This window comes from Mauremys reevesii, linkage group 18 (genome assembly GCF_016161935.1).
Source record: "Mauremys reevesii isolate NIE-2019 linkage group 18, ASM1616193v1, whole genome shotgun sequence".
Lineage (NCBI taxonomy): Eukaryota > Metazoa > Chordata > Testudines > Geoemydidae > Mauremys > Mauremys reevesii.
The window spans coordinates 26,493,866-26,521,087 of NC_052640.1; the positions used below are offsets into that span (position 1 = coordinate 26,493,866).

Below are 27,222 nucleotides of genomic sequence, written 5' to 3' on the forward strand. Positions count from 1 at the left end.
CGGGGAGCGCGATCGGGGATCGATTTTTATCACATCTACACTGGACGTGATAAATTGACCCCCGACAGATCGATCACAAAGACCTGCCCATAGAGTCCCAAAGGAATCCATTCTCTTCTGCAACTTGCTCCACATCTGTGTGAAGTTGCCAGAGAAGAATATGAAATAGTAGAGAATAGTATACCAGCAATACACTAATAATAACTAGCCCTACATCAAGGGCAGCTCCACTCCACCATGTCCTCCCTGCCTGCTTGTGTGCCATCCCAGAACTGTCCACAGACAGCCCCCTCCTTCTTTTTACCCTGGGATAGAGGTATAGCTGTCATAAAAGGCCTCAGAGCTGCCTTTGCCAGATCCCCACCAGCGCAGAGTTCTCCTACACTGGGAATTCACTGGCCACCTCCTGCCACTTGAAGGCCACTTTGTACTGTGGTCTTAGCAGGCCGGAGACTCAGGCCTTTATCTTTAGCTTTCATTTTGTAATCCTTTGCCTCATAATGGTTTATGAGGGAGTGTACAAAGCCCACACTCGAGAGCGAGGGATTAAGGAGCAGCTCTGGGCCCAGGTGGCCCCGCTCAGCAGCACTTGCAGAGCCTGCACAAGCTGAAGGCAGAGCTTAAAGGGGGAAGAAGAGTGGTTCAGAAAGGGACAAGCAGGGGAAGGGAACAGATTGGTGTTCTGGGGAAATAATAGCCCAACAGCTCCTGTATCCTGAGACCTGACACATCAAGCCTGCAAAAGAGCCTGGTCACTGTTTAGGAAGGCCAGACACTATGGTCAGTTCAGTTCTTTAATTTGCCCTGTGGGGGGAAACGGGGAACTCAGGAAAGAAGTGATCCTGTTTAGCCCTCCAAGGTCAGAGCTTAGCTAGCCACTGCTGGGCCCTGGGTTGCGGCCTGGAGGAGAGTGTGGGCCTGGGCTCCCCTACCAACCCCTGAAGGTGGGATGACAACAGGAGTCTACTCTTCAGTGGGAAATCCAGCTGGGAAAGGCCCTCAATACACAAGGGTCCAGACCCCTAGTCCCAGAGCTAAGGAGAAAATCCTGAAGCCCTTGTGGGCACAAAAAGATCTCTGCTTTGGGATTTTTCTCTCTGTATATCCCAAAAGGGCTGGACTAGAATGTGTGACCCAGCTGGAGGGCTGAGCTGCAAAAGAAGGGACCAGCCCCACAGGATGGAGCTGTAGATGAAAGGTGGACTTCTGGTCATACCCTGCCTGACCACTAGGCTGCACAGCCAGCGAGGGTCACCTTTCACAGCTTCCCAGACAGTCTTTCGGCCTGTAGTAAATCTTGTTCTGAGCCGGTTGAAATAAAGGCACCAGGCAGGGGCACTTCATTTTCACACATTCCAATGATGTGTCTTCTTTACCTTTGGCCTGTGACATCCCCCATTTAGCCTGTTTTCAGCCCCTTTTATATGTGCTATTGATTGTTTTACAGTCAAATGCTTTACAAAAATGCAATATTATATCAAACCTGTTTCCTTTATCCGCAACTTATAATCTTGCCAGAGGACAATTTTCAAACTTCTTTAACAAGAATTATTTTCTAGGAAACCACATTGATTGTCAATAATTATATTCCATAAGTGTATATCGGAAAATCCCTGTTTGCCCTTCACAATGTTTTAGCTTAGGAAAAAATCAGTTGACTGTGCGACTGACATGAACTGAATGAGTTAATGAAGTTCACTTGGAACCCTGCAAAGAAACTTGCTCACAGCTAGAGATTTTTAAATTGGTAAAGTCTGGCACATTTGATTGAAGGTAGCTGCTGCAGCAGTCAGTTATAATCATGTGAAAGAAGTTCACAATCTGTCTCTTCCAGTGAGTCAACATGGAAGCATTGGCCTGAGAGGGAGAGAACAAGCATGAGCATGATTCTATAAACTGGTGGTTGGAGCACTCACCCAGGATGTGGGAGATCCAGGTACTCCCCCTGCTCCATTGACTCATTTTAATGATGGTTCCACAGCGGAACAGCTTCAGAAGGAGAGGCTGAGGGATTCCCAATCTCAGAACATCCCCTATTTCAATGCTTAGGACCACAGGCACCACCTTTTCAAAGTGGCGGGGGGGTGCTCGATCCCTGTCTCTGTCCCAGGCGCTGCCCCCACTCCACCCATTCCCCCAAAGCCCCACTCACGCCCCGCCTCTTCCCTCCCCTATTCCACCCTCACCCCACCTCTTCCCACCCAGTTCAGCCCGTTCCCCCCAAGCGCACCATATCTTCATTCCTCCCCTCCAGAGCCTCCTGCATGCCGCGAAACAGGGATGCATGGGAAGGGAGGGGGAGGCGCTGATCCACAGGGTCCACTGGCGGGCAGGAGGCACTGGGGGGGATGCTAATAGGGGGGCTGGCTGGTGGGCACTCAGCACCCATCATTTTTTCCCCCATGGGTGCTCCAGCCCCGGTGCACCTGGAAAGTCAGCGCCTATGGTTAGGATACTCACCTGAGCAGTGACAGATTCCTGTTCCAGTCCTTTCTCCCTCTCAGGCAGAGAGGGGATTTGAACCAAGCATCTCCCACGTTCTAGCTGAGTGCTGTAACCACTGGGTTAAGAGTCCTCCTCCGTCATCATTTTGTGTGAACACACCTGGGGCCTGACCCAATGAGTAGCCTCTGAACACGCCTACCAAATCAGTCCCCACGCCTGACTAGGTCAGCTGAATGCGTGTCCTCCTCCACCCCCGTTTTGTGAATCACTCTGGGGCTTAGGTGGGAGACAGGTGCCCGGATGCCCACAGGAAGGCAGTAGGGCGCATCCCCAGAGATACCTCAGGAACTCTGACTGAAAGATTACATGGGTTTGGCAGCGGGGGGTGGGGTGGGTTGTGTCTTGAAATCAGGGGCGCCAGAGGGCCATGGTCCCGTTACTTTTAAAAGTGCACTTTTTACTGGCAGTAAGGGCGAGTGCTGGGGGAGGGGGCAGAGAGGAGTGAGTAGGGGCGGGATCTTGGGGGGGAAGAGGCGGCACAGGAGCGGGGCCTTGGGGGAAGAGGTGGGGCGGGGGCTCAGGGAGAAGGGCCGACATGAGGCGGAGCCTGGGGGAATGGGCACCACGATGTCAGGGACTCGGGGGAAGGGGTAGGGTGAGGGCAGGGGCTTGGGAGGAAAGGGTAGCATGGGAGGGCGGGACCATGTTTTAGGCACCGGTGGCCCCCCAGTTTTAGGGAGCTCCCACCGCTCCTGACCGAAGTGGTGCCACAACAGGGACGTAGGTACCCAACTCTTATTGTGCGTTCAGGCCATGGAAACTGCTATACTGGGCAGACCATCCAGACCGGTAATTAGTGTCCTTCCTCTGCTGAAGGCCAGGACCTAATACTTCAGGAGAAGGTGAACCCCACTTTCATGCCTCTGCCGTGCTGGAGATGGGAGCAAAGTTCCCTTGCTGGACCCTGAATGATCAGGTCCATATCCTGAAGCATGAGGTTGGATTAATCCTGTCTAATCAGGCATGACTACAAATATTACTGGTCAGAATTACACAGCCCTGTTTTAAAATCAAGCAGCAGGCTTGGACTTGGTGACCTCTTGTGGCAGTGAATTCCACAGCTGGACCACATACTGTGTAATGAAGTAGTTCCTTTATTTCTTGCAGTTTTGTTGGCTGTTGTTAAGTCATTGAGTGACCCTTTGTTCCTGGTCCGGAAAAACACGAAAGATAGAAAAACACAGTTTGATCTGGACAAGTAGCTGCCCTCAGTGTAATGAGGGGGTGGGGGAAGAGGGGGAAGCCAAATGTTCCTTAAAGAGAAAATCTGCCCTACATGCTCAAAAACTAAGGTATATCCCCCTTCTCTCACCGCCACCTCTGCCCTAGGGGAAATGCCAGTTCTGCACAGGAGCCTCAATCCCCCCCATCAACACCACTGGTGCAGCCCCAAAATGCCCAGATAAACTGCAGACCCTGGAGGGGTTTCAGGAAATCTAATAGGAAAGGGGAGGTCACACAGAGTGCAACAGAATCAGCGTATTTACAGTCCTCACCTGGAGCTCTCCTGGTCCCCAGCCAAGGCAGAGGGACCTTTCTCCATTCCAAGGGAATCAGTGGTTCCCCATTAGGACAGAACAATGGGTTCTTTGTGCTCCGGGGTCTAATGGCAGGTGTCAGCCTGTTTTCCTCCGGAACTGCATACAGTGAGGTGCCTCCATCGAACTGTCGGGTGAATAAATGAATATGTAACTTCTAGGACATGAATAATGATTGAATTCAAAAGGAATCACGGTCCAAGAGAAGAAAGAACACTTTCGTAAGGGGCAGAATAGGGCAGCGGTCATCTGCCTGCACCCATAGCACTCGTCACCCCAGCACTAACTCTGTTTTCACACACACCAGAGTCTCCCTAAGGACCATTAGGGGCATGTCTGACTCCTCCCCTTCCTGACATTTCTTGGCCCTTCCTCCATTCCCCTGCTACGACTGAGCTGCGTTCCATCAGGCTATACTCTCCTCTCCTGCTTCCGATGGCTTTTCTCTATTCCCCTCCCCCCCACCTCCTCCACAAACAGTTTCCCCTTGGATTTCAATGCCTGGCTTACCCGTGTCCTTTCTTCTCACTCTCCTGCCCCCTGCAGCCATAGAGACTTCCCTTTCCACGTCAGTGCCCCATCTGGCGCATTAGCAGCTCCCTTCTCACCCTCATTTCCTCCTGTGATCTTCAGTCCTGGTACCACTCTCCTAAATGGTCATTTGACCTGCTTCTCACCAAAAACTCTTTGACCCTGTGTGACACAGAGGACATGTGCTAGAATTCTGTTCTTAAAATGTGTTTGGCAAGCAATGCATAAGCCCAGAATGCCCTAGACAAAGGGACGTGTATTTGTTTGTCGGAACTGCTTGGTTGTTAGGCAGAGACAATGAAAGCACACTCATAAAAGCCATCGATCTATTGAGTGGGGGAGATAGCTTCTAAACTATAAAGACCGGGGGGTCTGAACCTCAAATGATAAGTAATTAAATCAACTGATTGTATACAATGACTGTATTATACAAGTGCATCAAGTACGGTCTCTGCTGAAAGCTAATGACACACTGGTGACTGATACCATGGTGAAATCTATAGATTAACACCATATGAGGAAATATGGATACTCGCTGATATTATGCTTTAAAGTCTGTGACCAAACACAGGGAGAAACAGGTTTTCTTGAGGGAAGGTGGCAGTGTGGAATCAATACAATGGAAGCCCCGTTTACATGAGAATTGGCGGGGGGTGGGAAGCCCACAGGAAAGGAAGAACAGCATGAGGTCATCCTGAGTCTGGGGACAAAGCAGCGAGTTAGGGAAGATACAAGGAGAGAGAAGACGCCATCCTGGCATCTGTCACTAGAGCCAGAGCCTCTAGCAAGATGAGAAGGATGGATCCTTCTGCCAAGGGGTTTGACATCTCTGGGAGAGAAACCTGCTTAGGCAAAGATCTTTCACCTAGGAAGACAAGAGAAACCAGCACCTTGGGCTTCTGTGGAAGGTCCTGATTAAGAGAAAGTCAGCAATGGCTGGGAAGAAAAAGATTGGTAAGAAAGCTGCCTTGAACCACGGCTGTAGCTTGCCGAATTAAGTCTTAACCACTAGAAAGTGTATCTTTACCTTTGTGTCAAGTATCAGAGGGGTAGCCGTGTTAGTCTGGGGCTGGAAAAAGTCCTGTGGCACCTTATAGACTAACAGAAGTATTGGAGCATGAGCTTTCGTGGGTGAATACCCACTTCATCAGATGCATGTGTCTGACGAAGTGGGTATTCACCCACGAAAGCTTATGCTCCAATACGTCTGTTAGTCTATAAGGTGCCACAGGACTTTGTCTATTTTTACCTTGGTGTGTTAGTAATTCTTTCTAACTTTATTCCTTCTACTTGGTATCACTTACCTACGCCCTTTTGTTAATGCATTTGTTTTATTTTTACAGTGCTGTGCTTGAAGGGAAGGGTGTATTAACAGCTTATTAACTTAACTGGGGTAATGTGCTTTTGCCTCTTTAAAGGAGCAAACAAACATTATCTCTGAATGGTCCAGGACAGGGCTGGGCACTTCAGGGCAGACAGTTTGGGGGAAATTCAGGACTGGGTGTGTGCTGGGGTCACTTTGCTAGTAGTGACTAGGCTGCTGGAATCAGAGTTGCTGAAGCAGGGCTGCTTATCACACAGACATTCAGTACGTGCTTGTCTGATGGCTGGGAGAATCCAGACAGGGAGCTACTGCAGAAGAACCTTTTAAGGCGCACAGGGTTACAGGACAGGTGGTAACACAACCTCTCACCGGTCTGGTTTGCACCCCAAGATGTGACACCCTGCCCCTCCACCTGGGCCTTCTGCAACCTCCAGTCTATTGCTGCCCTTGACTCAGTCCTCTCCGTGCTCTCAGCTCTCTTCAGCACCCAGTTGTTCTCTGCCTGCACTCTGCTCTCACGTATCCGTGATTCCCATGCCACATGCACCCACTGCCCCGGCTCACTCTGTGCTCCTGCTGCTGAACTCCATTGCTGGGAGGCCCATGATCTCAGACTTCCTCCATGACAGGTGTTTTCTCTCCTGCTTCAGCTCTGGCACCTCCCTGTCCAAAACCAATACTTTGGCCCCTCACTGCCTCCCATGCCCACAGTCCTGTCACTTATCTGCTGTCTCTGGCCCTGCCTCTTCCTCTGTCTCTGCACAGGATCTTGCTGATTTGTCCAAAGAGAAAAATTGACAAAATCTGCTGATTGCTCTCCCTCCCTCAAGCAGCTTCTCACCATCCCTGACTTGGAGGTCTTCTACCTCTAATGCCCCTCCATGTCCCAGTGATCCTATCCCTACCCACCTCCTTAGCTCCATTGCCTTCATGCTCACCCCTTCCCTCACCTTATCAGCCTCTCATTGTTCTTTGTCCCTACCTGTTAAAATATAAATGTGCTTCGCTCTCTCCTACCCTCAAAATAGTCTTTGATCCTTGCTGCCTCTCTAGTGACTGCTCCATATTTCTCCTCCCCTTTACCTCTAGACCAGGCACCGTCTAAAACTACACAGAACTCAGACGCTCCTTGCTTATATTCTCCTGCCAAGCTTTGCCTCCTCTCAGATCCTCCCACCCCTGCTCTGCCAATGCCCCCAGTATTGGCACTTCGTTTCTCAGATTCCTGCCCAGTCCTCTGTGACTTCATGGTAGGACCTCCCTGAGCTCAACTGCAAGGCCCCTACCCTGCCCAATGTCTGCCATGCTCCCACTACTGTGAATTTGAGGGGACTCCTATGCAAGTTGCCCTAATGTTCTTCCCCTTCTCCTAACCACTATCTACCTGTCCGTCTGCCCTTATATTGTAAGCTTCTCAGAGGAGAGACTGCACATCCTGAGTGTTTGGAAAGTGCTCACCATATACTGGACACTAATGTAAATAAATAATAATAATAATAAAGGGAGGAACCAGAGATAAAAAGGAAAGCATGGGAGTTGAGGGCACCAGATCTATAAATTAATCTATAGCAGTAATCAGACTCTCACCTTCAAACAAGGAGAACCCCACAAACAGTACATGACTGCACTCTATCAAATCAGCACAGTCACCTGGGCATCGCTGAGGACTGCTCAACGGATACCTTGGCTCAGTGGGTAGCTAGCTGCAGCCAAAGAGGCCAGCCAGATGTTGGGATGTGGTAGGATATGTGAAATGTAGAATGAATATGTTTGGTGTTGGGATAGGTGAAAAGATGCCTGCTTGTCTGGCAGGGAGGGAGAACAGCCAGGTGAAAAGCTGAGCCAGCAACCTGATCAGGTGAACACCTGGGTCAGCAGTTCAATCAGGTAAACAAATGAGTTAGCAAACTAATCCTAGTGTTAGGCACAAATGTGTTTATACAATATATAATGGATAACTTTGTCATAATATCTTTCTGAGTACCTGAATGAGGCTTTAACCCTATGCTGTGCCCTGTTTCAGTGAACTGATCACTCACTGAAGCAGCAAACAAATGACATATTTCTTCAGCTGAAGAATCTGTCTGTGAACCTGTGTGTTCTGGGTAGCGGGAAAAATAACTGGTCAGCAGATGCATAAGGAATAGGATGGAGAATAATGCAGAAAATATTCAATGCCTTTATACAAATCAATGGACCAGCCTTATTAGAATACTAGGGGTAGCCCTGGTCTCCCTGTCTCACCCAGGATATTGCAGAACAAGAGGGGTCTGACAGAAGAGCAATGAAAAGGATCAGTGGGCTGGAAAAAGTGTTTTATGAAGAGACAGTGACAAGACTGGGGTTGTTACCTTAGAGAGGAGACAAACAAGAGTGGATATGATCAATGTTTATAAAATAATAGACTCAGACTTTAAGGTCAGAAGGCACCATTATGATCATCTAGTCTGACCTCCTGCACATTGCAGGCCACAGAACCTCACCCACCCACAACTGTAATAGACCCCTAACCTCTGGCTGAGTTACTGAAGTTCTCAAATCATGGCCTGAAGACTTCACATTCCCTAGAAGCCACCATTTACTCTAGTTCAAACCAGCAACTGACCCATGCCCCATGCTGCAGAGGAAGGCAACCCCCTCCCCCAGCACCTCTGCCAATCTGGCGTGGGGGGAAATTCCTCCCTGACCCCAAATATGATGATCATTCAGACCCTGAACAGCTTGGCAAGACCCATCAACCAGACATCTGGGAAAGAATTCTTTGTAGTAACTCAGAGCCCTTCCCATCTGTGTCCCATCACCAGCAGTTGGAGACATTTGCTGCTGGCTGTTGCAGATTGGTTACATGCCATTGTAGGCAGTCTCATACCATCCCCTCCATAAACTTACCAAGCTCAGTCTTGAAGTCAGTGGGGTGTTTTGCCCCCATTGTTCCCCTTGGGAGACTGTTCCAGAACTTTACTCCTCCGATGGTTAGAAATCTTAATCTAATTTCAAGCCTAAACTTGTTGATGGCCAGTTTATATCCACTTGTTCTTGTGTCCACATTGGTTCTGAGCTTAAATATGAGGGAAGGAGAGGAGTTATTTATCCCTCTGATGTATTTATAGAGAGCAATCATATCTCCCCACAGCCTTCTTTTGGTTAGGCTAAACAAGCCAAGCTCTTTCAGTCTCCTCTCACAAGATAGATTTTCCATTCCTTGGATCATCCTAGTAGCCCTTCTCTGCACCTGTTCCAGTTTGAATTCATTTTTCTTAAACACGGGAGATCAGAACTGCACCCAATATTTCAGGTGAGATCTCACCAGCGCCTGGTATAACGGCACTAACACTAACACTGGAAATACCTCACCTGATGCATCCTAGGACTGCATTAGCCTTTTTCATGGCAGCATCTCATTTACAGCTCATAGTCATCCTGTGATCAGTCAATACACTCAGGTCTTTCTCCTCCTCTGTCACTTCCAACTGATACATCCCCAGCTTATAGCAAAAATTCTTGTTGTTAGTCTCTACATGCATGACCTTGCACTTTGCACTATTAAATTTCATCCCATTTCTATTACTCCAGTTTACAAGGTCATCCAGGTCTTCTTGTATGATTTTCTGGTCCTCCTCCGTATTGGCAGTACCTCCCAACTTTGTGTCATCCACAAATTTTATTAGCACACTTCCACTTTTAGTGCCATGGTCAGTAATAAAAATGTTAAATATGATTGGTCCCAAGCCTGATCCCTGAGGAACTCCACTAGTAACCTCCCTCCAGCCTCACAGTTCATCTTTCAGTATGGCCTGTTGTAGTCTTCCCTTTAACCAATTACTTATCCACCTTTCAATTCTCATATTAATCCCCATCTTCTCCAATTTAACTAATAATCTCCCATGTGGAATTGTATCAAATGCCTTCCTGAAATCCTGGTAGATTAGATCTACTGCATTTCCTTTGTCTAAAAAACCAGGTTGGTCTGGCATGACCTACTTTTTGTAAAACCATGTTGTATTTTATCCCATTACCATTAATCTCTATTTTAACTTAACTTTCTCTTTCAAAATGTGTTCCAAGACCTTGCATATAACTGAAGTCAAACGAACAGGCCTGTAGTTTCTCAGATCACTTTTCTCCTTTTTAAAAAAATGGGAACTATATTAGAAATTCTCCAGTCATAGAGTATAACCCCGGAGTGTACAGATTCATTACAAATCCTTGCTATTGGGCTTGCAATTTTATGTGCCAGTTCCTTTAATATGCTTGGGTGGAGATTATCTATGATTGGCCTAGAGAAGGAGCATCTGGTCTCCCTGTGTCATAACAAAAAAACGAGGGGACATAGAAAGAAATGGGAAATGGCAAATTCTAAAGTGATAAGATTTTTTTCCCCCACATGGAACAACTTGTGGAACTCATTGCCATTGACTGGCATTGAGGCCAAGAAGTCAAAGAGGGCTTGGACATTTATATGGGTAATGAGACTTCTGGAGATATATAATAGCTAATGCTAAAAAAAAAAAAGCACTTAAATCGATGGGAATTTGGTGCATAGGTGCTTCAGAAAACCCCACTAGGTCAATGATCCCTAAACTACAGGGCATGGAGGAACATTCAGGGGGCACACAGTGGGGCCTAGGCCAGTCCCCACTGGAGGCGGGGAGGGATCACCACCCAGACCCACTCTGTCCCCAGCCCAGCTCCACTCCACCCTGTGCCCCCACCCCAGCCCTAGCTCCACTCTGGCCCCTGCTCTCATTCCCTCTCCGCCCCCAGGCCAGATCTGCCTCTAGCTCCAGCTCCTCCCCCATCCCAAGTTCTGCCTCCAGCTCCGCCTTCAGCTCCAGTGCCTCTGCTTAGCCAACTGCGCAGTAATGGAGGGGGGTGTGGAGAGGTTCCATACGGGTAACCGGGGGCGGGAGAAGTTTAGGCACCACTGCATTGCATTCAGTATCGGATCATTGCCTTTTTGTGCTGCCTTATCGCCTTGTAAACAACTACTGCCTGATCTGCTGTCTACTCTCACCCTTAACTCTTTCATTGTGACAGCGTTCCAGGGTGCCACCTGCCCTGAAGTACCCTGGCAAGTTTTAATTAACGTAATGTTTACTCCCTGCTTCTAGATCACCAATAAAGGTGTTAAATTAAGCTGGTACCAAGAGCGATCTCTGAGACATCTCCCCAGGGATCTCCCACACTCCATGAACCAGCTGGTATCTAACCAACCTAATTATGTGAAGGAAACTCCCCTCCAGGTTCTCTTATGGCATCCTACAAGCTACCCATTGCTAGACTGTATTGGTCTTTATGAAGATAGTAGCACTTTAAATACCTGTAACATTTCAACTCCTATTAAACCAAACTCTTTTTCTGTTACTACTTTCCAGCCACTCTCTTCCCAGGCTGACTTGCATTTGCAGTTCTGTGCCCCAAGTAGAGTCATTTTCATTTATCTTTTTATTAACTGGCCCAGATTTTCACTGATCCTCATGCAGGGGAGTGAGGAGGTGTAAGGCCCCACCCCACCCGTTGGCAGCACCTGGGCAGATTGCAGGAACAAGCTTAGGGCCGAGAGCAGTCTCAGTAGTGAAATGGAGGGGGCAGCGCGTTGCCAGCATGGCTGGCACAAGGTAAGGAGCAAGCTGCACCCTGCTATAAACCTGAGCCCCTCCCTCCCTGCCAACTCTCCCAACTGCTGCAGAAGAGGCACTGCTATTGGGAGGCATTAGCCATGCCCCCTTTTCTGTGGCTGTGCACTGCCCATTTGGCAGCTGAGAGGCAGGGGTACCCTGAAAGCCGAGCTGCAGCACTTCCCTATCCCTCCTCCCTGGCTGCTGCTGCTGCTCCTCCTGGCAAGGTGAAGCCGGTTCTCATGTGTTGCTTAGTCCTGGCTGAAGGCTTCCTCCTCCACAGCAGACCAGCTGGTCTGGGTCAGTTCCAGGTGCATTGAGAGGTAGGGGGCACAAAGGGCTGGATTCACAAAAGGATTTACGAACCTAACTGCCACTTTAGGTGCCTAAATCCCAGAATCAGGCCCACTAGGATTCACAAAGCCCTTGCTCAGCTGCCACCGAACCCTGTAGGTACATAAACTCCCTCGGCACCTACACGTTTGCAGTAAAAGTTTGCTCGGGGGCTATTTTTCTGCCCGTGAACATGCGTGCGGCTGCCTCCCTCCACGTTTCCAGATGCCCAAGCCCCAGAGTGAAACACAAACTGAGAGAAATAGGTGCTTCTTGATCTAACTCAGCTGTGAACTGGTGTGCTCAGAGCTCGCCTACCAGAGCAGACCCCCCATACGTGAACATACACAAATAGCTGGGGAAGGAGGATGTCCCTCATAGCTTTTAGCCCCATGGGGAGGGTACTCTCCTGGGGTGGGGAAGACCCCTGTTTACCCCCCTGAAGGCATCTAATGCCAAGTAAGGATTTTGCAGATGAGAATTCCAAGGAGAGGGAGGTGCCAAACTCCCAGAGAGGATGCACTCACCTTGGCAACTCCCATTGACTACCTGAGGCAGGGAGCCACCTCTCATGCTGGCTTCTGTGGATCCCATTCTGAGGTACCTCTCTCTCCCTTTCCAGTGTACAGGGAGCCCAGGCACTGAACTCAAATGTTGAGAGTCCCAGTGATTGTCTAGGCCCCTGCACACCACCACCCCTAAGTTCCTTTGTGAATCTAGCGATAAGCAATGGCTGGGGGAGATGGGTGAGCAGCAACTGACTGGTTTGTGGGGAAGGAGAGTTTGTGCAGCTCCATGTGCTGTTCCTCGCTAGTAAGAAAAGGTCACGATTGTCCTCACTTGAATCTCACCGGTGAGGAACCACACACAAAACCTGGCAGCTATGGGAATTCCTCTACAAGTCACAGGACTATCAATCTCTCCATTTTCCAGCTGCTAATGCAGACAATGATTATTTCCTTATGTTATGACACATAAACAATGTTTGCTGCCACAGTGTGAGGGTAACTGCCCCTGTATTCCCCCCTCTCTGGCCCATTCAAGGAGTGCCCAGTCAGGTCTCAGGTGTCACCTGTCTCTGGGCAGGGAGTGTTGCCCCGCTCCCTTCTGACTGCACAGCTCTCTGCCTTACACAAGGATATCCCCAGTCTGCCTAATGGCCAGCGCTTGTGCATGGCTCTCTCTCTGAGGGCTAGGCACAGCGTATTGCCAGCAGTTACAAGTTACCGCACCGCTGTTTCTAAGCGAGTACATTTATTCTTAAGGTAAATGTATCACAGAAAAACATAAAATCAATAGAAGTTCCGATACACATGCTAAAAGCTTAGCAGAGGTCACCTCATAGGTCTTTTGGGGCCTTAGTAGGCCAAAGTCCTTCAAACACCTCCACAAGGGTTGTGGGGGGACCCCTTGAAGAGACTGTTCTGGCTGCTGGTTCAGAAAGAACCTTTCCTCATCTGTTGGTCTCTGAAAAACTATGTTTGGACCAGTATGTGCATAGCTCCTGTACAAGGGTTAGCCGGGGATCGACCCCCTCCGGGGCAGCGGGGAGCCACACCGCCTCACTACACCTCCCCAGCCGGTGGCCCCTCTTTGGACATGTTGACAGTTTCAGAGACTTGCCTTAACCACCCCCCCCATTGCTTTTAGCTCCTGGGGGGAGTGGTAGTAACCCTCCCCCTTGGAGTTGCAACACTCCCTGGCTCATAACAATAAATAAACCGTTTCTACACTTAATACAATATGGTCCTCAAAGATACTGCATGCAGTTGCAATATCATTTACACTTGCAAGTACAAAGTATTAAGGCCAGTTAGCAGCACAGCTGGGACTAGAACTTGGATGCTACCAATGCACAGCGTTAAACACAGGTCTTGGGGCTACATGGCTTTTAGGAAGGCTCTTTCTCCTCTAGCAGCTTAGTCAAAAATTAGAATTTGAAAACATTGCTGGAAAATGTTTTCTAGGACCATCTCGCCCAGTTCTAATACTGCTGTTTATCCTCAGGATGTTTTTCATCTTCTATTGCCAAATTTGTGCACCTTCCCCATTGAATGCTCAGGATTCATAAGGGTTAGAACTCAAATAATAGTTGAAATTCATAACATCAATTTCTTATTAATTGCCATCTGAAGCGGTAGCAAAAGCCTGCTCAGCTGTGTACAGATTTAATATACCATGCTGTATAGGTTTAGCTTTACCTCTCATTTCATATTGGTTATTAATGATGGAAAATTTTTCTTTATCTGTTTTCAGATGAAGAGAGGCCCATTTACGACTAGAAACTGAAGCGTCTAAGCCTAAATTACACCCAATTGCCAGCAGCTGTGTTTCATTAACAGGGAACAAGCCTAACATTGATTGGGTGGCATTTCACAAGCTTTAATATTTCTGTTTTCAAGAATACCTGGTTGGTGCATATTGAGGAAAACCGGTGGGTTGTGATTAAAAAGGGAATATAGGGGTCATGGATATTAAACCTGAGTCAAGACTGAGATTTAATTTGCCACCTTCCCAGCCAAGGCAGCAAAGGTGGCAATTCTGAATGGCATGTGTCAAGTCACCTAGAATTTCCTGAATGCCAGAGTTCCTAGGAGAACTGGAGGTAATGTCTCAAGGCCATAATAGCATTATCTGCAGATTTCTGGAGAAATTATACAATTTGACTTAAAAAACTGCTGCTTAGTTTGAATGAAGATTTCTGTTCGCTCCTGCAGTTGAAGTGAAAATTGAGGTGGTGCTACCAGAGAAAGAGAGGGCCAAGGAAGAGATGTCACCCAATGGGAAAGCCAGTCCACTTGTTTACAAAGTCAATGGGACTGCCCGGCATTACCACCTTGAAGAACATCCCATCACCATCAACCCCTACCAGAATGTGAAGGATGTAGTGGAAGCCTCCGTGTGCCACGTGAAGGACCTTGAGAATGGACAGTAAGTGTTTAACATTTTTAACAGCCTGAAGGATCCCAGAGGGCTTTATATGTGCTGCCATATACTATGCCATAACTGAAATGCTGCCACATGGTGCCGGAGCTGAACAGCAAGGCAGCACAAGCCTGTGAAATGTGGCATGTTATGACCCCAATTCATCTAAACACTTGAGCATGTGCTCAACTGTAACTTTGTGCTTAAATTCATCTCCAGTCAGCACGGCATTTAAGTATATGCTTACAGGTACGCATGTATTTAACTGCTTTGCTGAATCAGGGCCTATGTCATGGAAATTGTCGCTTTTTTCTCACTAGCTCTTTAGCCTTGACTAATCCGAGATGATTGGACCATCTGTGGCCAGTGTAATTTATCTTCATAATATGGGTATGGTTATCTTCCTCCAGTTTTAATACAATAGAATCTTGTACAAGAGACAACTCGTCTTTAATGTTTTTGGATACATGAAATTCTTTCATGTTCTGTGCCTGTGGAACTCCTGTTAGGCAGATGGGACATTAATTTCCAATAGACCTTGTCTAGTAACCTTTAGTTGCTTCTTTAATTATTTGTAAGTTTATTTGCAAAGCATGTGTGGAGTTCATGGAGTAGGCCCCATACCACTTCTACCTTGTCTTGTTTTTCTAGTTGATCTGGTTCCTCATCAATTTGTTCTCTCACAAAGAATGGAATTTTCTGATGTTTTTGTGCTAATGGAAACACACTTTGCGTGCAGTTTCACAGTCCTGATTTTTAGTGTAACCATGGAATCTGTTAGGATATCAGACAATAGATCACTGGCACATAATGATGAAAACACATATTCATACCAGAATAAAAAATAACTGATTATGTAGCAACCTAGAGAGGGGAGAAGCCAGATATGTAGGAAGAAGCCCAGGAAAACAGCAGCAAGGAGTTGGACTGCCCAGAGACTGTGGCTGCTTGTTATAGGGTCACTGGACTGGAGCTCAGTGTAGTAGGTGAACCTGGGTTCCCCTACCAGCCTCTGGGGAATGGCAAAAGGTGTTGGAGATGCCAGACAGACAGCAGGTCTGGAAAGACTGCAAATTCCCCAGAAGGGGAGGACTTTAGTGACCTGGCTGGAGGGAGGAAGCTGCAGACCCAGGAGTGAGCATGGCAGCAGAGTGAGACAAAACAGGAGAAGACAACACTGGAGGTAGAGCATAAACTGACAGAGCTAATCCCCAGGATGGCCAGCAGTAGGTGCTGCAAGCAGTTGAGCGCGCCCTGTGATAATGTTCCTTGGCGTCATGTTCTCTTACTTTCATGGCACCTACAGTCTGGCTTGTCAGTATAAGCCACTTTTTTTTCATCTAGTAGCAAGACTATAGTTTTGGGTCATCTCCCATGAAAGCACCGCCTCCCTCAATCATAAATCTCCCCTTCTTCATCCACAGCTTCATTTCTGCAGCAGAACCAAAACCGTCATGGTAGAGACAGAGAGACATTCCAGGCAGAACTCTGAAAATCGGGTCAAGTGCTTGCACAGGATTCTGTTCAATAGGGACCAGTGCAGAGTGGCACATTGGAGTGATGTGTTCTTCCTGGTGACCCTCAGCTGCTGAGCCTGAGGCTGCCACATTCTGAACTAACTGGAGCTTCCCCTGGGCATAGCCCTTCATTCCTAGATACAGAGAACTGCAGTATCCGAGTGTAGATGCAAGGATCGCCATGGCCCACTCTGAGTGCAACGGGATCAGGTGCAATATTCTGACCAATTGCAAAGGGAAATGGGAGTGCAGGGTCTCATACCTATGGACTGCAGTGCAGATGCCTTTGGTGGGAGGGAGAGGTGAGTTATTCCAGGTGCTAACCCTGTCTCACCAGCATTGCTTCAGTCTGGTCTAGGTTCAGTTTCAGTCCGCTCTCCTCCAGGCAGTTGCCCGTGTCTGCTTGTCACTGAGAAAGTGGAAGATGGGTGCCATTTGCAGTTCATGTGAAGGAACTGTAGAGCTGGGTTTTCACTGCACGCTGATGGTACTTCAGCCTTTGTTGTTTCAGTCCCAGTGGTTTCATCTAGATATTGAAGGGGACAGCAAGGGACCACTGCATCGGTACACTCAGCCTGAAAGGGAACCAGCACAGCTGGAGTTGGCTGCATCCAGACAACCGAAGTCAGGGATGTTTTGTGCTCCCACATTCGGGACTTGCATGGCCCAGTAGAAAAGGGGGAATAGTATCTTTACGGATGTGCTTGTGCGGAGGAGGGAGAATGGAGCTGATTGATTTGGGGACGTTCAGTGCTTGGGGATGGGTGGGGACTTGACTGCCATGCAATGGAGTTATGAATGACCTGATGATTCACAGTGTGGATTCATATGAGGACATGACTGACGTGGATTGCTGTGCCTAACCGTATAGAGGAATAGTGTCTGCTTACTAATTCCTAACTGTTTCTGATCATGTTTAGCTTTATTATATCAAATGCTGATTGTATGATGAGATGCAGTGATAGCAATAAACTTTCCTGATGACATAAAAAGCTCAGTCTATTTAGTTTAACAAAGATAAGGTTAAGGGGTGACTTCATCACAGTTTAAAAGTGCCTGCACAGGGAGCAGAAATGTAATAATAAGGGGTTCTTCAGGAAACCCCTTATTCAAAATAAGGTGCACATTTTTAACAGAGGTGATGTAACCATTGGAACAACTTGCGGATTCTCCATCGCTGAACATTTTTAAATGAAGATTGGATGGTTTTCTAAGAAGTCTGCTCTAGTTCAAACAGGAACTATTTCAGGGAAGTCCTATAGTGTGTGTTATGCAGGAGATCAGAAGACATTAATTTATTACTTCTTTGAGAAATAGCCTGGGATCTTTCCATGAAGGAGTGGGCTGGAAATGTACACACACGTGGGGGCAGAACCAGAGCTGGGCATGGCATGATTGCATTCTGTGTATTGACTCTTTCACCTTGCTCATTTGCTCAGTTTGTGAGTACAAAGCTATTCTTTCTGTCAGTCCTTTCTGCTCCTCCAGAAGTCTGAGATTAGAACCAAACTGGGCTTATCTGGAGCCCAAACTCTCCCTCCACTACACCCATGCAAACCCCCAAGCAACTAATGAGAAGGAGTGAGATGGAAAGGAGACAGCCTGATTCTCAGAGCTGAGGAAGTTTTATAACAACATCTTTGTGCTTAGAAACTGATGTGGAGTCAGTGAGACAAAAATGACCAGGGAACACACAGACAGAGGCTGGTCTTCCAAAGGCTTTTTTCAGGACAGAGCTGCATTTTAACTGGCATTTCCTGGCATGTGAGTGCAAGCTGGGCAGACATGACAAACCTTAACACCCCCCCCCCTTTTTTTTAAATATGGAATAAAATCTATCTTAATAGCAATGGCTCTAATTGAGCAGATTGCTTCATTCTAACAGCCCTCGGTTATAAATAGCCGTCTCGCTCACTTGCGGAATGAGTGTGTCATTTGAAATCTTTTGCACCAGGTTTCTGTATTTGCTTCAAGACATCAGGTGCTGATGATTATCTGTCTCAGGTCAAGTGGTTCCTTCGGGTGGCTGTAAACCATTTCTCTTATCTTTTCATAACTCTGAAGTTGTCATTTAACAAGAACTGTGGGTTTGCTCTGAAATAAAATCCACCCGAAGAATGCAGCAAGACTTGTTCCTTTTGCGTGTGGTGAAGCATGAGAATGCAGCGAGCTCTTTATTCCATTTGGGTTGTGCTTACTGCAAGGACTAAACAGGTATGGGGGAGAGAGCAGAGCCCTTGCAGCATTCTGTTCAGATAAAACTGTGGTATGCCCTTAGCAGGAGCCCATACTGCTGCTTAGGGCCCCATCAGCAAGGTATTTAAGCACATGCCAAAAAGGACTATTCCATTGGGACAATTTGGGGGTAAAGGTAGGCAGGTGCAGAACTGAGGTCTGCCAGGTGCTTCACTTTGTTGCACAGCAGGGGGACTCTGATGATGTCCCCATGGGAGCACCAGCATTCTAGCTAGGACCCCAGCAGAGACCTACAGACCACCGGAGAGGTGGGATTCACGAAGTTATTCAGGCACCTAACTTCCAAAAATAGGTCAGCTAGGATAACTGAGACTTGCAGCATAAAACGAGGAGGCCATGGGGGATTCTGCCATTCCTCTGGGAGGGAGCTTGGCAATCAAGGGCACTTGGCCCAGAGAGATCTGCCAGCTGCCTGGTTCAAACTGGACTGAGAGATGAGACACAGACCCACCCATCCTGGATGGCAGTTGTCAGGAGGGGACGCAGATTTAGAACCAATTGCGGAAGTATATTTCGCTCATTAAAGGCTTCAATAAAAGGCCTTAACAGAGGGACAGGGGCCATGCTGGGATTTAAAGGATTGGAGAGTCTGAAGGTTTTGAATATTCCCCTGTGAACCTTTGTCAAGTGTCGCCGTGGCTGTCTGTGGTGTGGGAAGAGGAGGGACAATCCAGAAGAAGGGCAGGTCTCTTAAGAGATGGGGAGATTTGGTTCATATGCTGTCCTATAGGGTAAGTGATTGTCAGTCTAGCCCTGTTGGCAGCAGAGGCAGTAATGATTTCATAGATTGTTAGGGTTTAAGGCCAAAAGGGACCATTGTGTTAATCTGGTCTGAACTGCATAACACTGGCCAGGGGGCTCACCCTGTGATTCCTGCATGGATCTCAGTAACCTGTGGTTGACTTGAAGCAGAACTTGTAGATAGAGATCTAATCTTGAGCTAAAGATCTCTCTCCCCCCCCGCCCATGTACACTGCCATTGAGAGCGGTGGAAGAGCACCTTCTGCAATCCCCTGGGTTTACATGGAGGGATTTGCTAGCAAGTGTTCATTGTAAAGGGCAGGTTTTTCAACTTGCTTCCCTCTTAGTCTGGCAAAGCGGAGTTATTCTTCCTGGCATGCCGCAAAACCCATCTCTTCTCCCAGAGATTTGGGGATGAAGCTGATGGTGAGACATAGTGTTAAGTGGCTTCATGTTAATGATTGTACAAGCTACGGACAGTTCATCTGAAATGACGACACTGATGAATGTATATTTTGCTAATATGTTGCAGAGCTGCCCACCACAATGGAGGGGAGCTGTTTGGTTATAAATAAAGATTCTTCATTTTGTTTTTTTTAATTGCAAAAACCTGAATAAACATCACTGCTGCATCCTAAAACAGTTTGGAAACTCCCTCCTGCAAGTGAGAGCATTTGCTTTGGCAGCATCACTAAATATGCTCCCAGTGATCCCGAGGGCAAGCTGACAGACCACAGCCAGGCTCCACAGAATCATAGAATCATAGAACTTAAGATCAGAAGGGACCATTATGATCATCTAGTCTGACCTCCCGCAAGATGCAGGCCACAAAAGCTGACCCACCCACTCCTGAAATAATTCTCTCCCTTGACTCAGATGTTGAAGTCCCCTAATCCCCCAGCAAGCGACCCCTGCCCCATGCTGCGGAGGAAGGCGAAAAACCTCCAGGGCCACTGCCAATCTACCCTGGAGGAAAATTCCTTCCCGACCCCAAATATGGCGATCAGCTGAACCCCGAGCATGCGGGGAAGACTCTCCAGCCAGACACTCAGGAAAAAGACTTTCAATATCCCAACATTGACCCTCGGTACTAATTACCAGTGGTCGCACGTTATTGACCTATTGACTAAATCACGTTATCCTATCAAACCATTCCCTCCAGAAAGGGCAACAACTCACCATACCCAGGAGATTGAGACGAGAGATCCTTGCACCAAAACTCCCTGGAGAGCAGCATTCCGTGTGTAAATGCACTAGTCAGGAATGGAATACCTGCTGCCATGCTGCTGAACATCTTCCGCCAGTTCCTTAGCCAGCAGAATGCGTGCCGCCCCATGGAAGCCAGGAAGGCCAGATCCTCTGCCAGTGTAAAGCAATTGGATCTCATTGTAGCAGTGGGACCAGACCCCCTGCTGGTGTCAGTCAGCTCAACATCGACCCAGCGTCATGTTGGATTCTCCTTCACTGGCAACTTTTCAATCAAGATTGGGTGTTTTTCTGAAACTTATGCTCTAGTTCAAAGGAATTATTTTAGGGAAGTTCTCTGACCTGTGTACTACAAGAGGTCTTCTGGCCTTGGAATCGATGAACCTCACTGAAAGGGGATTTAGTCTTACTGGTTTCAATGTAATCAGCACAGTCCCATTGAAGTCAATGGGCTCAAAATGCCAAATGGTGTAAATTGGCCATTTAATTTAATGAAGCTGCATCACTTTATGCCCCCTGAGAACTGGCCCATTTTTTAAAATCAAAAGTGCACATTAAATTGAGGTAACCAGTACCAAAAATGAAACAGATCCATTCCAGATGTTATTGCTACCATAAGTTGATTCAAATGAGAAAGGGAAGATGGGAGGAATTTAGCCCAGGAGCTTTCTAGAGCCCTGGTTTGATCAGAAGTCCGTCTAAGCTGCGCTGATGCCCGTACTGGTGATCTGTGTCACCAGCATCCCCCGGCAATTCAAATCAATCCAACTGTGTAAAAAATATTGACCTAAGTTCTAACACAGATGCTGAATACATTGTTATGCACTTGGGTCAATGTTTGACGTGCTGGGGGGAATCACGCAGTGTTGATGAATGGTTGGCAAAGCTGTCCTAGTGGCCAGCACAGCAGTGATTGGATCTGCAATGCAGTTTGTAACAGCTACAGAAAGAGTTAGATAATGTCGTCAGATGGCCTGAGTTTGAATCCAGTATCCTCCCCTGCTTCAGCCTTTCAGAAAACCTGTTGATAAGATTGTAAATAGTTATTCTTTAGCTTAGGTCAGTTAGTCTTAGTGTAATTAGTGTAGTTTGTTTTCCCGGACTGGGGATTCCCTCCCCAGAGTCGGGGACCACACCTAGACTCTGGGCTTCAAAAACAGTGTTTCCTGCCCTAAATCCTTCTGTGTCAGCAACAACACCAACGCTGCCTCTACTGTTTGGGGGAGACGCACGTCTTGGAGAAGTGCAGCATTTGTTGCTTGTTTCCACCAAGAACTCTATGGAAGGGGTTCTGACCTAAAATGTTTGGTCCGTAATCTTGATGGAAGTATTCAGTGAGACATTTTGCTTAGGCACTAGAAATGCCTAAGTATTTCTAGTATTTTATCTTTATTTTTCTTGTAACCGTTTCTGACTCGTATGCCTCATGACTTACACTCACTTGAAATGTATCTCTTTATAGCTAATAAACTTGTTTTATTGTTTAAGCGGAAGTGACAGGGTAACTCCTATTTACGGTAGTGAGTTGGTATATGATTCCCTTAAAGGAATAACAGACTTAATATATTTGCACTGTCCAGGAGAGGGCAGGACAGTACAGGACATACATTTCTGGGGGACAGTCCAGGACTGGGAGTGTGTTGGGGTCACTCCGCAGTATGACCAAGGCTGGTGAGAGCCAGGGTGTGACTGGCAGTCTGCGGTTACACAAACGCATCTGGGAGCGACCTGCATGCTGGTGGCTGTTTGTGAGCAATCCAGATTGGAGGCTACAGCAGCAAGGCATTGCAAAACACCCCAGGTCACGGCAGGGGTGACACAGCCCGCATTGGTTTGGACTGTACTCTGTTCTTATGAAATACTGTAAAGGAGGCTTGACATACCAAAATATCCCTTCTTCACTCTAAATTTCTACCCAAGGTCCTCTCCAAATTCTACCTTCACCAGTGTATTTCCTTACCTGTCCTTTTTCTGAAACCCCATGCATCACATGAAGAGAAGAGACTTCATTCCCTCAACATCAGGTGTGCACTGGCTTTGACCTGCAAAGAACCAAGTCCATCAAAGTCCCAAGACTTTGTTGTGATAGCAGGGAGATCCCGTGGTTAGGCTATATCCTTTCAGAGGATTTCGAAGTGGGTTTCTGGCTGCATTATCGAATGCTGAAGACTAGCTCGCATCCCACCTCAGAGCAATATAATGGTCCACTCCACGGGTCTACTACAGTAGCACCCCTGGAGGAGGTCCCAATGCAGGATATATGCAGAGCAGCCACCTGGAGCTCCATATATGTGTTTGCTAGACATTATACATTGGTCCAAGCCACTGCTGTGGATGCAGCAGTGGGATCTGCAGTACTGCACACATCTTTGTTGCCAGCTTCCTGGCACCCACCTCCAATCTGAATACTGTTTGTCAATCTCCCATGTGTGGAATACACGCGGGAACCAGCCCTCAAAGAAGAAGTGGAGGTTACTTACTGTCACTGGTGGTTCTTTGAGAAGTGTGGTCCTTATCTGCATTCCGCTACCCGCCCTCCATCCCCTCTGCTGCAAATCTGATTAGATGTGCTGTAAGGAGAGGAACGGAGGCGGCGTCAGCCTGCACTGCTTCTTATATCCTCACTCAAGAGCACGAGGCGATCTACTGCGCATGAGCACGCCAAGGGACACTGCTTGTTAAAATCTCTGCCCTCAGGCCCACGGTGCGCATGCGTACCCGGGGCCATCCTTAGGCATACGCAGCATACACGGCTGTGTAGGGCACCCGAAAATTTGGGGCACCCCTGGGTCTTATTGTCCACCCCTCACCTCTTCCTACCCCTGTTCTGACCCTTCCTGCAGGCTCCCACCACAGCTGGCTGCTTCAGCCTGGTGAGTCTGCCTCCTGAGGGGATCTAGTACTTAAAAGGGAAAAAACTTTCCAGCCTGCCAGATCTATTAGCACAACACTGAAACTGTTCAAGAGCCAGTCAAGTGGTAATGAAGCCATTTAACAGGCATTTGCCAACCCCCAGGCATATACTGTCGGTTTCTGAATGTCCTGACAAAACCAGTCGTGTGTCACTGTAATAGTCACTCAGAACATGTCAGTCTACAGGGCCTTAGTTTAAAATTTGCTTTAAAAATATTTCATTGGTGTGTTGCTGAAGATTCTAAAATCACCTCTCTAAAAAATCCTTGCATTGATTTTTCGATGCACAATCTGAGTATTCATCTTTAGCTTTAAATGCTGGGATCTTCAGACATAATATCGTTTTTTAAATAAATCCTTCAAAAGACCCCCCCTTATCTACAATACACATGCGAGCCCGGGCTGCCGTCAGGCACAGGGGCACCAGGTTAATAATACTCCATGGGGCCCCATCAATCCTTAGGACAGCCCTGTGCGTACCCATGGACGGAGTACAGCTAGAGACCACACATCTTGAAGAATCTCCACTTACTGTAAGTAACTGGGCTTATAGCGAAAAAGAAACCACTAGCTAATGTGGAAGCTTGGGACTGGCTCTCTGACATGTGACAGCCCAAGCAGATCAAAAGGCAGTGATAATAAATCATAGTAACAATAATAAATATCTAGTATGTATACTATATTTGTCATGCTTTTTACCTCCAGGATGCGCGAAGTAGACCTGGGTTGTGGGAAGGCTCTGCTGATAAAGGAAAATGGAGACTACTATGCAATGGGACACAAATGCCCTCACTACGGAGCCCCACTGGTGAAAGGTTAGTCTGTACGAGTATGAACATGAATCAGACATTCACAACAGATTATGGATCTGCATGAAGAATCTGAGCCATTTGGTATCATTCACTACATTGCAGAATTTTCAGGTCTGTGGAGACATCCTGCCTGTGAGGTAAACATACATTTATAATCCAGGAAAGGGATCAAAACCCTCTGCAGAGCACTCTGTCCATGTTTGGTTTGCTAACAGATCTCGTGCTAGCCTGTGCAGTATATCTCGGAGTGAAATCTCTTAAAATGATGTTTGAAGAATAGAAAGGAAATCTTTCTGCCAGTCTGAGTTGGCAGCAACAAGGGCCAGGTTCGGTATCTGGGGGTTCCTTTTCAACAATACATCATGAAACCGGCTTGAGCCCACCACCCCTGGGTGCCTCTAAGAGGCAATACTTCCCCTCTCGCAAGCACGCAGTCTGAGTGTAGCAAAGAAACTTTTAATAAAAGGAGGGACGTAACCCGGCATTAAATTGGGAAAACACCACAAACAGGGTTCATAAACATAAACCATGAGCAAAAGACCCACCCCCAAGTAAGCTGGACAGTGTCCTTTTCCCCTCAGGTTCTTAAGTTTAGCAACCAAAAGTCCCCTTAACATGCCCATCCCTTCTCTGCAGCCCACTCACAGTTATCATCCTTGGTCAGGGCAGACCCAGGATTGAGAGGTCCCCGGTGGAGGAGTAAGAAGGCACCTTACTCGCTCCACTGCCCAGCTGATTGGCACTCTGCTCCTCTCCACCGGCCGCCCTGCTGGCCAATCGCCACGCCTCTCCACCAGGCTCCACTCACCGCCCTGCTGGCCGATTGCTGTGCCTCTCCACTGGCCGTCCTGCTGGCCGATCATCGATCTGCTGGGATGTCTTCAGGTCTCACCAGGGGCCTGAGACTTTCATCCAGTGATTCCTGCAGCGGAGGGGAACTATTCTTCTCTACGATAGATCAGTTAGAAATTCCATCCTCTATGTGGATGGCTCTGCTGTGGTCCTGCTTCTTATCTGGAAACCAGAGCTCCTCACCGCCCCTCCACCCCCCCTCACAGTCTGGTTCTGCACATAACCAGCCACACCACATAAACATTCTTACCTCAAAGACAGTAAGAGCTGCTCTACATGCCATTTTTTCAGCAAATTTAACTATTTCAGGTGAAATTGGTACAGCCCCTAGGGTGGATACGGTTCTCTTGTTACAAAGGAGCTGATATGGTTATAGCTTATTGGTGTGTGTTTACCTGCTGGGCTCATGGGAGAGCTGGCTTTGGTCCCTAGACACCAGACTTTCAGCTCTGCTCCAGCTCCCAGCTGAACCAACCACTGCCACCCCTGCAATAGGGGAGCACAAGGGTCTATATAACAGCCTTTTCACCCCCCCAACTCGGGTCCCGTGCCTGAGCACTGGACTGCACAATTTAAAATCCAGTGAGCCCTGTCACAGTTCCTAGGCGAGCTGCACCTCTGATCCCTCCTGGTCTCTTCAAGGTCACCCCTTTCCCAGGCCTCGAGCCATCACCTCTCTGGATGGAATCACACAGTTCTCCCACTCTCAGGCCTTGGACTGCATCCCTCTGTGATCAACCCTGATCACCTCAGCAGGACTGACCTATCTTCAGCACCTGCAGTTCCATCCCCTCCAGGATCAATGACAGAGGCTAATACAGTGGCCTCCAGACCTGGGACTATATGTTGACATGCTTCTGCAATGTCACTGAGCCAGCATGAAGGGGGCCAACGCCTGGTCATTGGCCATCAGGAACGTTGCCAGGATGTGGCTGCGCTACGATCTCACTGGGATTGCTAGGAAATGGTAGGGAAGGAGCTACGGTGAAGTGTGACTCGCTCCTGCCATGCCTTTTGCAGGGGTTTTATCCAAAGGAAGAGTGCGCTGTCCCTGGCACGGGGCTTGTTTCAGCATTGGCACTGGTGATATAGAGGACTTCCCTGGCTTGGACAGCTTACCCAAATTCCAGGTGAGATCTTTCAATCTGTAGAGAAAGAAAAGACCATCAAGGGAGGAGGGGGCGGGGGAAGTGTTTTCCTTTCGGAGTGCAGAGCTGGGGTATCCCGAGTGCAGGGGTGGTGGTGACTTCATGTGACCCCAGTCACTGCTCCCTGCACCTGACCCCCATGATTCCAGCTGACCCCTTTGCCCTGCACTCATCTGCAAGTGCCAGCCAGCTCCTTTGAAACCGAGCCTCCAGGGTAAGGAAAAAGGAGAGAGAAAGGGAGGGGGCACATGCATGGGAAGGGCTTGTTACACAATGGCTGCTGCTGGTGAAGAGTGGTGGGGCGGGCAAAGAAGGAGGGGAGAAGGGCATCCAGGTGCCCCCCAGGACACAGTGGTGCTGAGAAGTCACTTAGGCATGTGAGATAAAAACCCAGACAAACAGAGATGGACACTCTGCTAACGATCCTTGTACACCTGATACTAGTTAACAGGGAAAGTCCCAGCCCCCTGGATGTAGGAGAGCCAGCCAGCTCCTACATGGGCCATGCAGGGAGTACGGCGAGCGTGCAGTGTGGCTGAGCGGACAGAACCTGTTTTGCATTGACCTATGTTTAGTTCAGCAGTTAGCACAGAACCTTCCCTTTAAACCCAGAGACGCTAACTGCGCTGCAAACTGCTGCTGTCTTCTCGCCCCAGGTGAAAATCGAGAAGGAGAAGGTGTACATCCGAGCGAGCAAACAGGTGAGGGGGAGAGATTCCATTGGCATCCAAACACAGGGACTGGGGACGGCAGCTTGCTGGGAGGCAAGGGTGATTTGATCCTTTGGCCCTCTGGTTAGGTAAACAAATGTCCAAACAGGAAATAAATAGCCCTTCCACACTCAGGGGTCCACGTTACTGAGGTTATCTGCTGCCCCCTAGGCAGTACCACAAAGAATGCTCTACGTTTGCTTTTAGAGACTGCTCAGATAGCAAGAACAATGATTAAAGGTCTAGAAAACATGAGTTATTAGGGAAGATTATAAAAATTGGGTTTGTTTAGT

The 27,222-nt window shown here is 48.0% G+C and overlaps 1 protein-coding gene across 2 annotated transcripts in view; it reads left to right on the forward strand.

Moving 5' to 3' along the window:
- AIFM3 (apoptosis inducing factor mitochondria associated 3) overlaps positions 1 to 27,222 on the forward strand; it is a 104,341-nt gene that overhangs the window by 25,323 nt on the left and 51,796 nt on the right. For both annotated transcript variants that reach the window (XM_039504528.1, XM_039504529.1), the window contains 4 exons: positions 14,567 to 14,780; positions 24,113 to 24,222; positions 26,092 to 26,201; positions 26,876 to 26,920. In XM_039504528.1, coding sequence (XP_039360462.1) covers positions 14,567 to 14,780; positions 24,113 to 24,222; positions 26,092 to 26,201; positions 26,876 to 26,920 — 479 coding nt within the window. The remainder of the gene's footprint in view (positions 1 to 14,566; positions 14,781 to 24,112; positions 24,223 to 26,091; positions 26,202 to 26,875; positions 26,921 to 27,222) is intronic.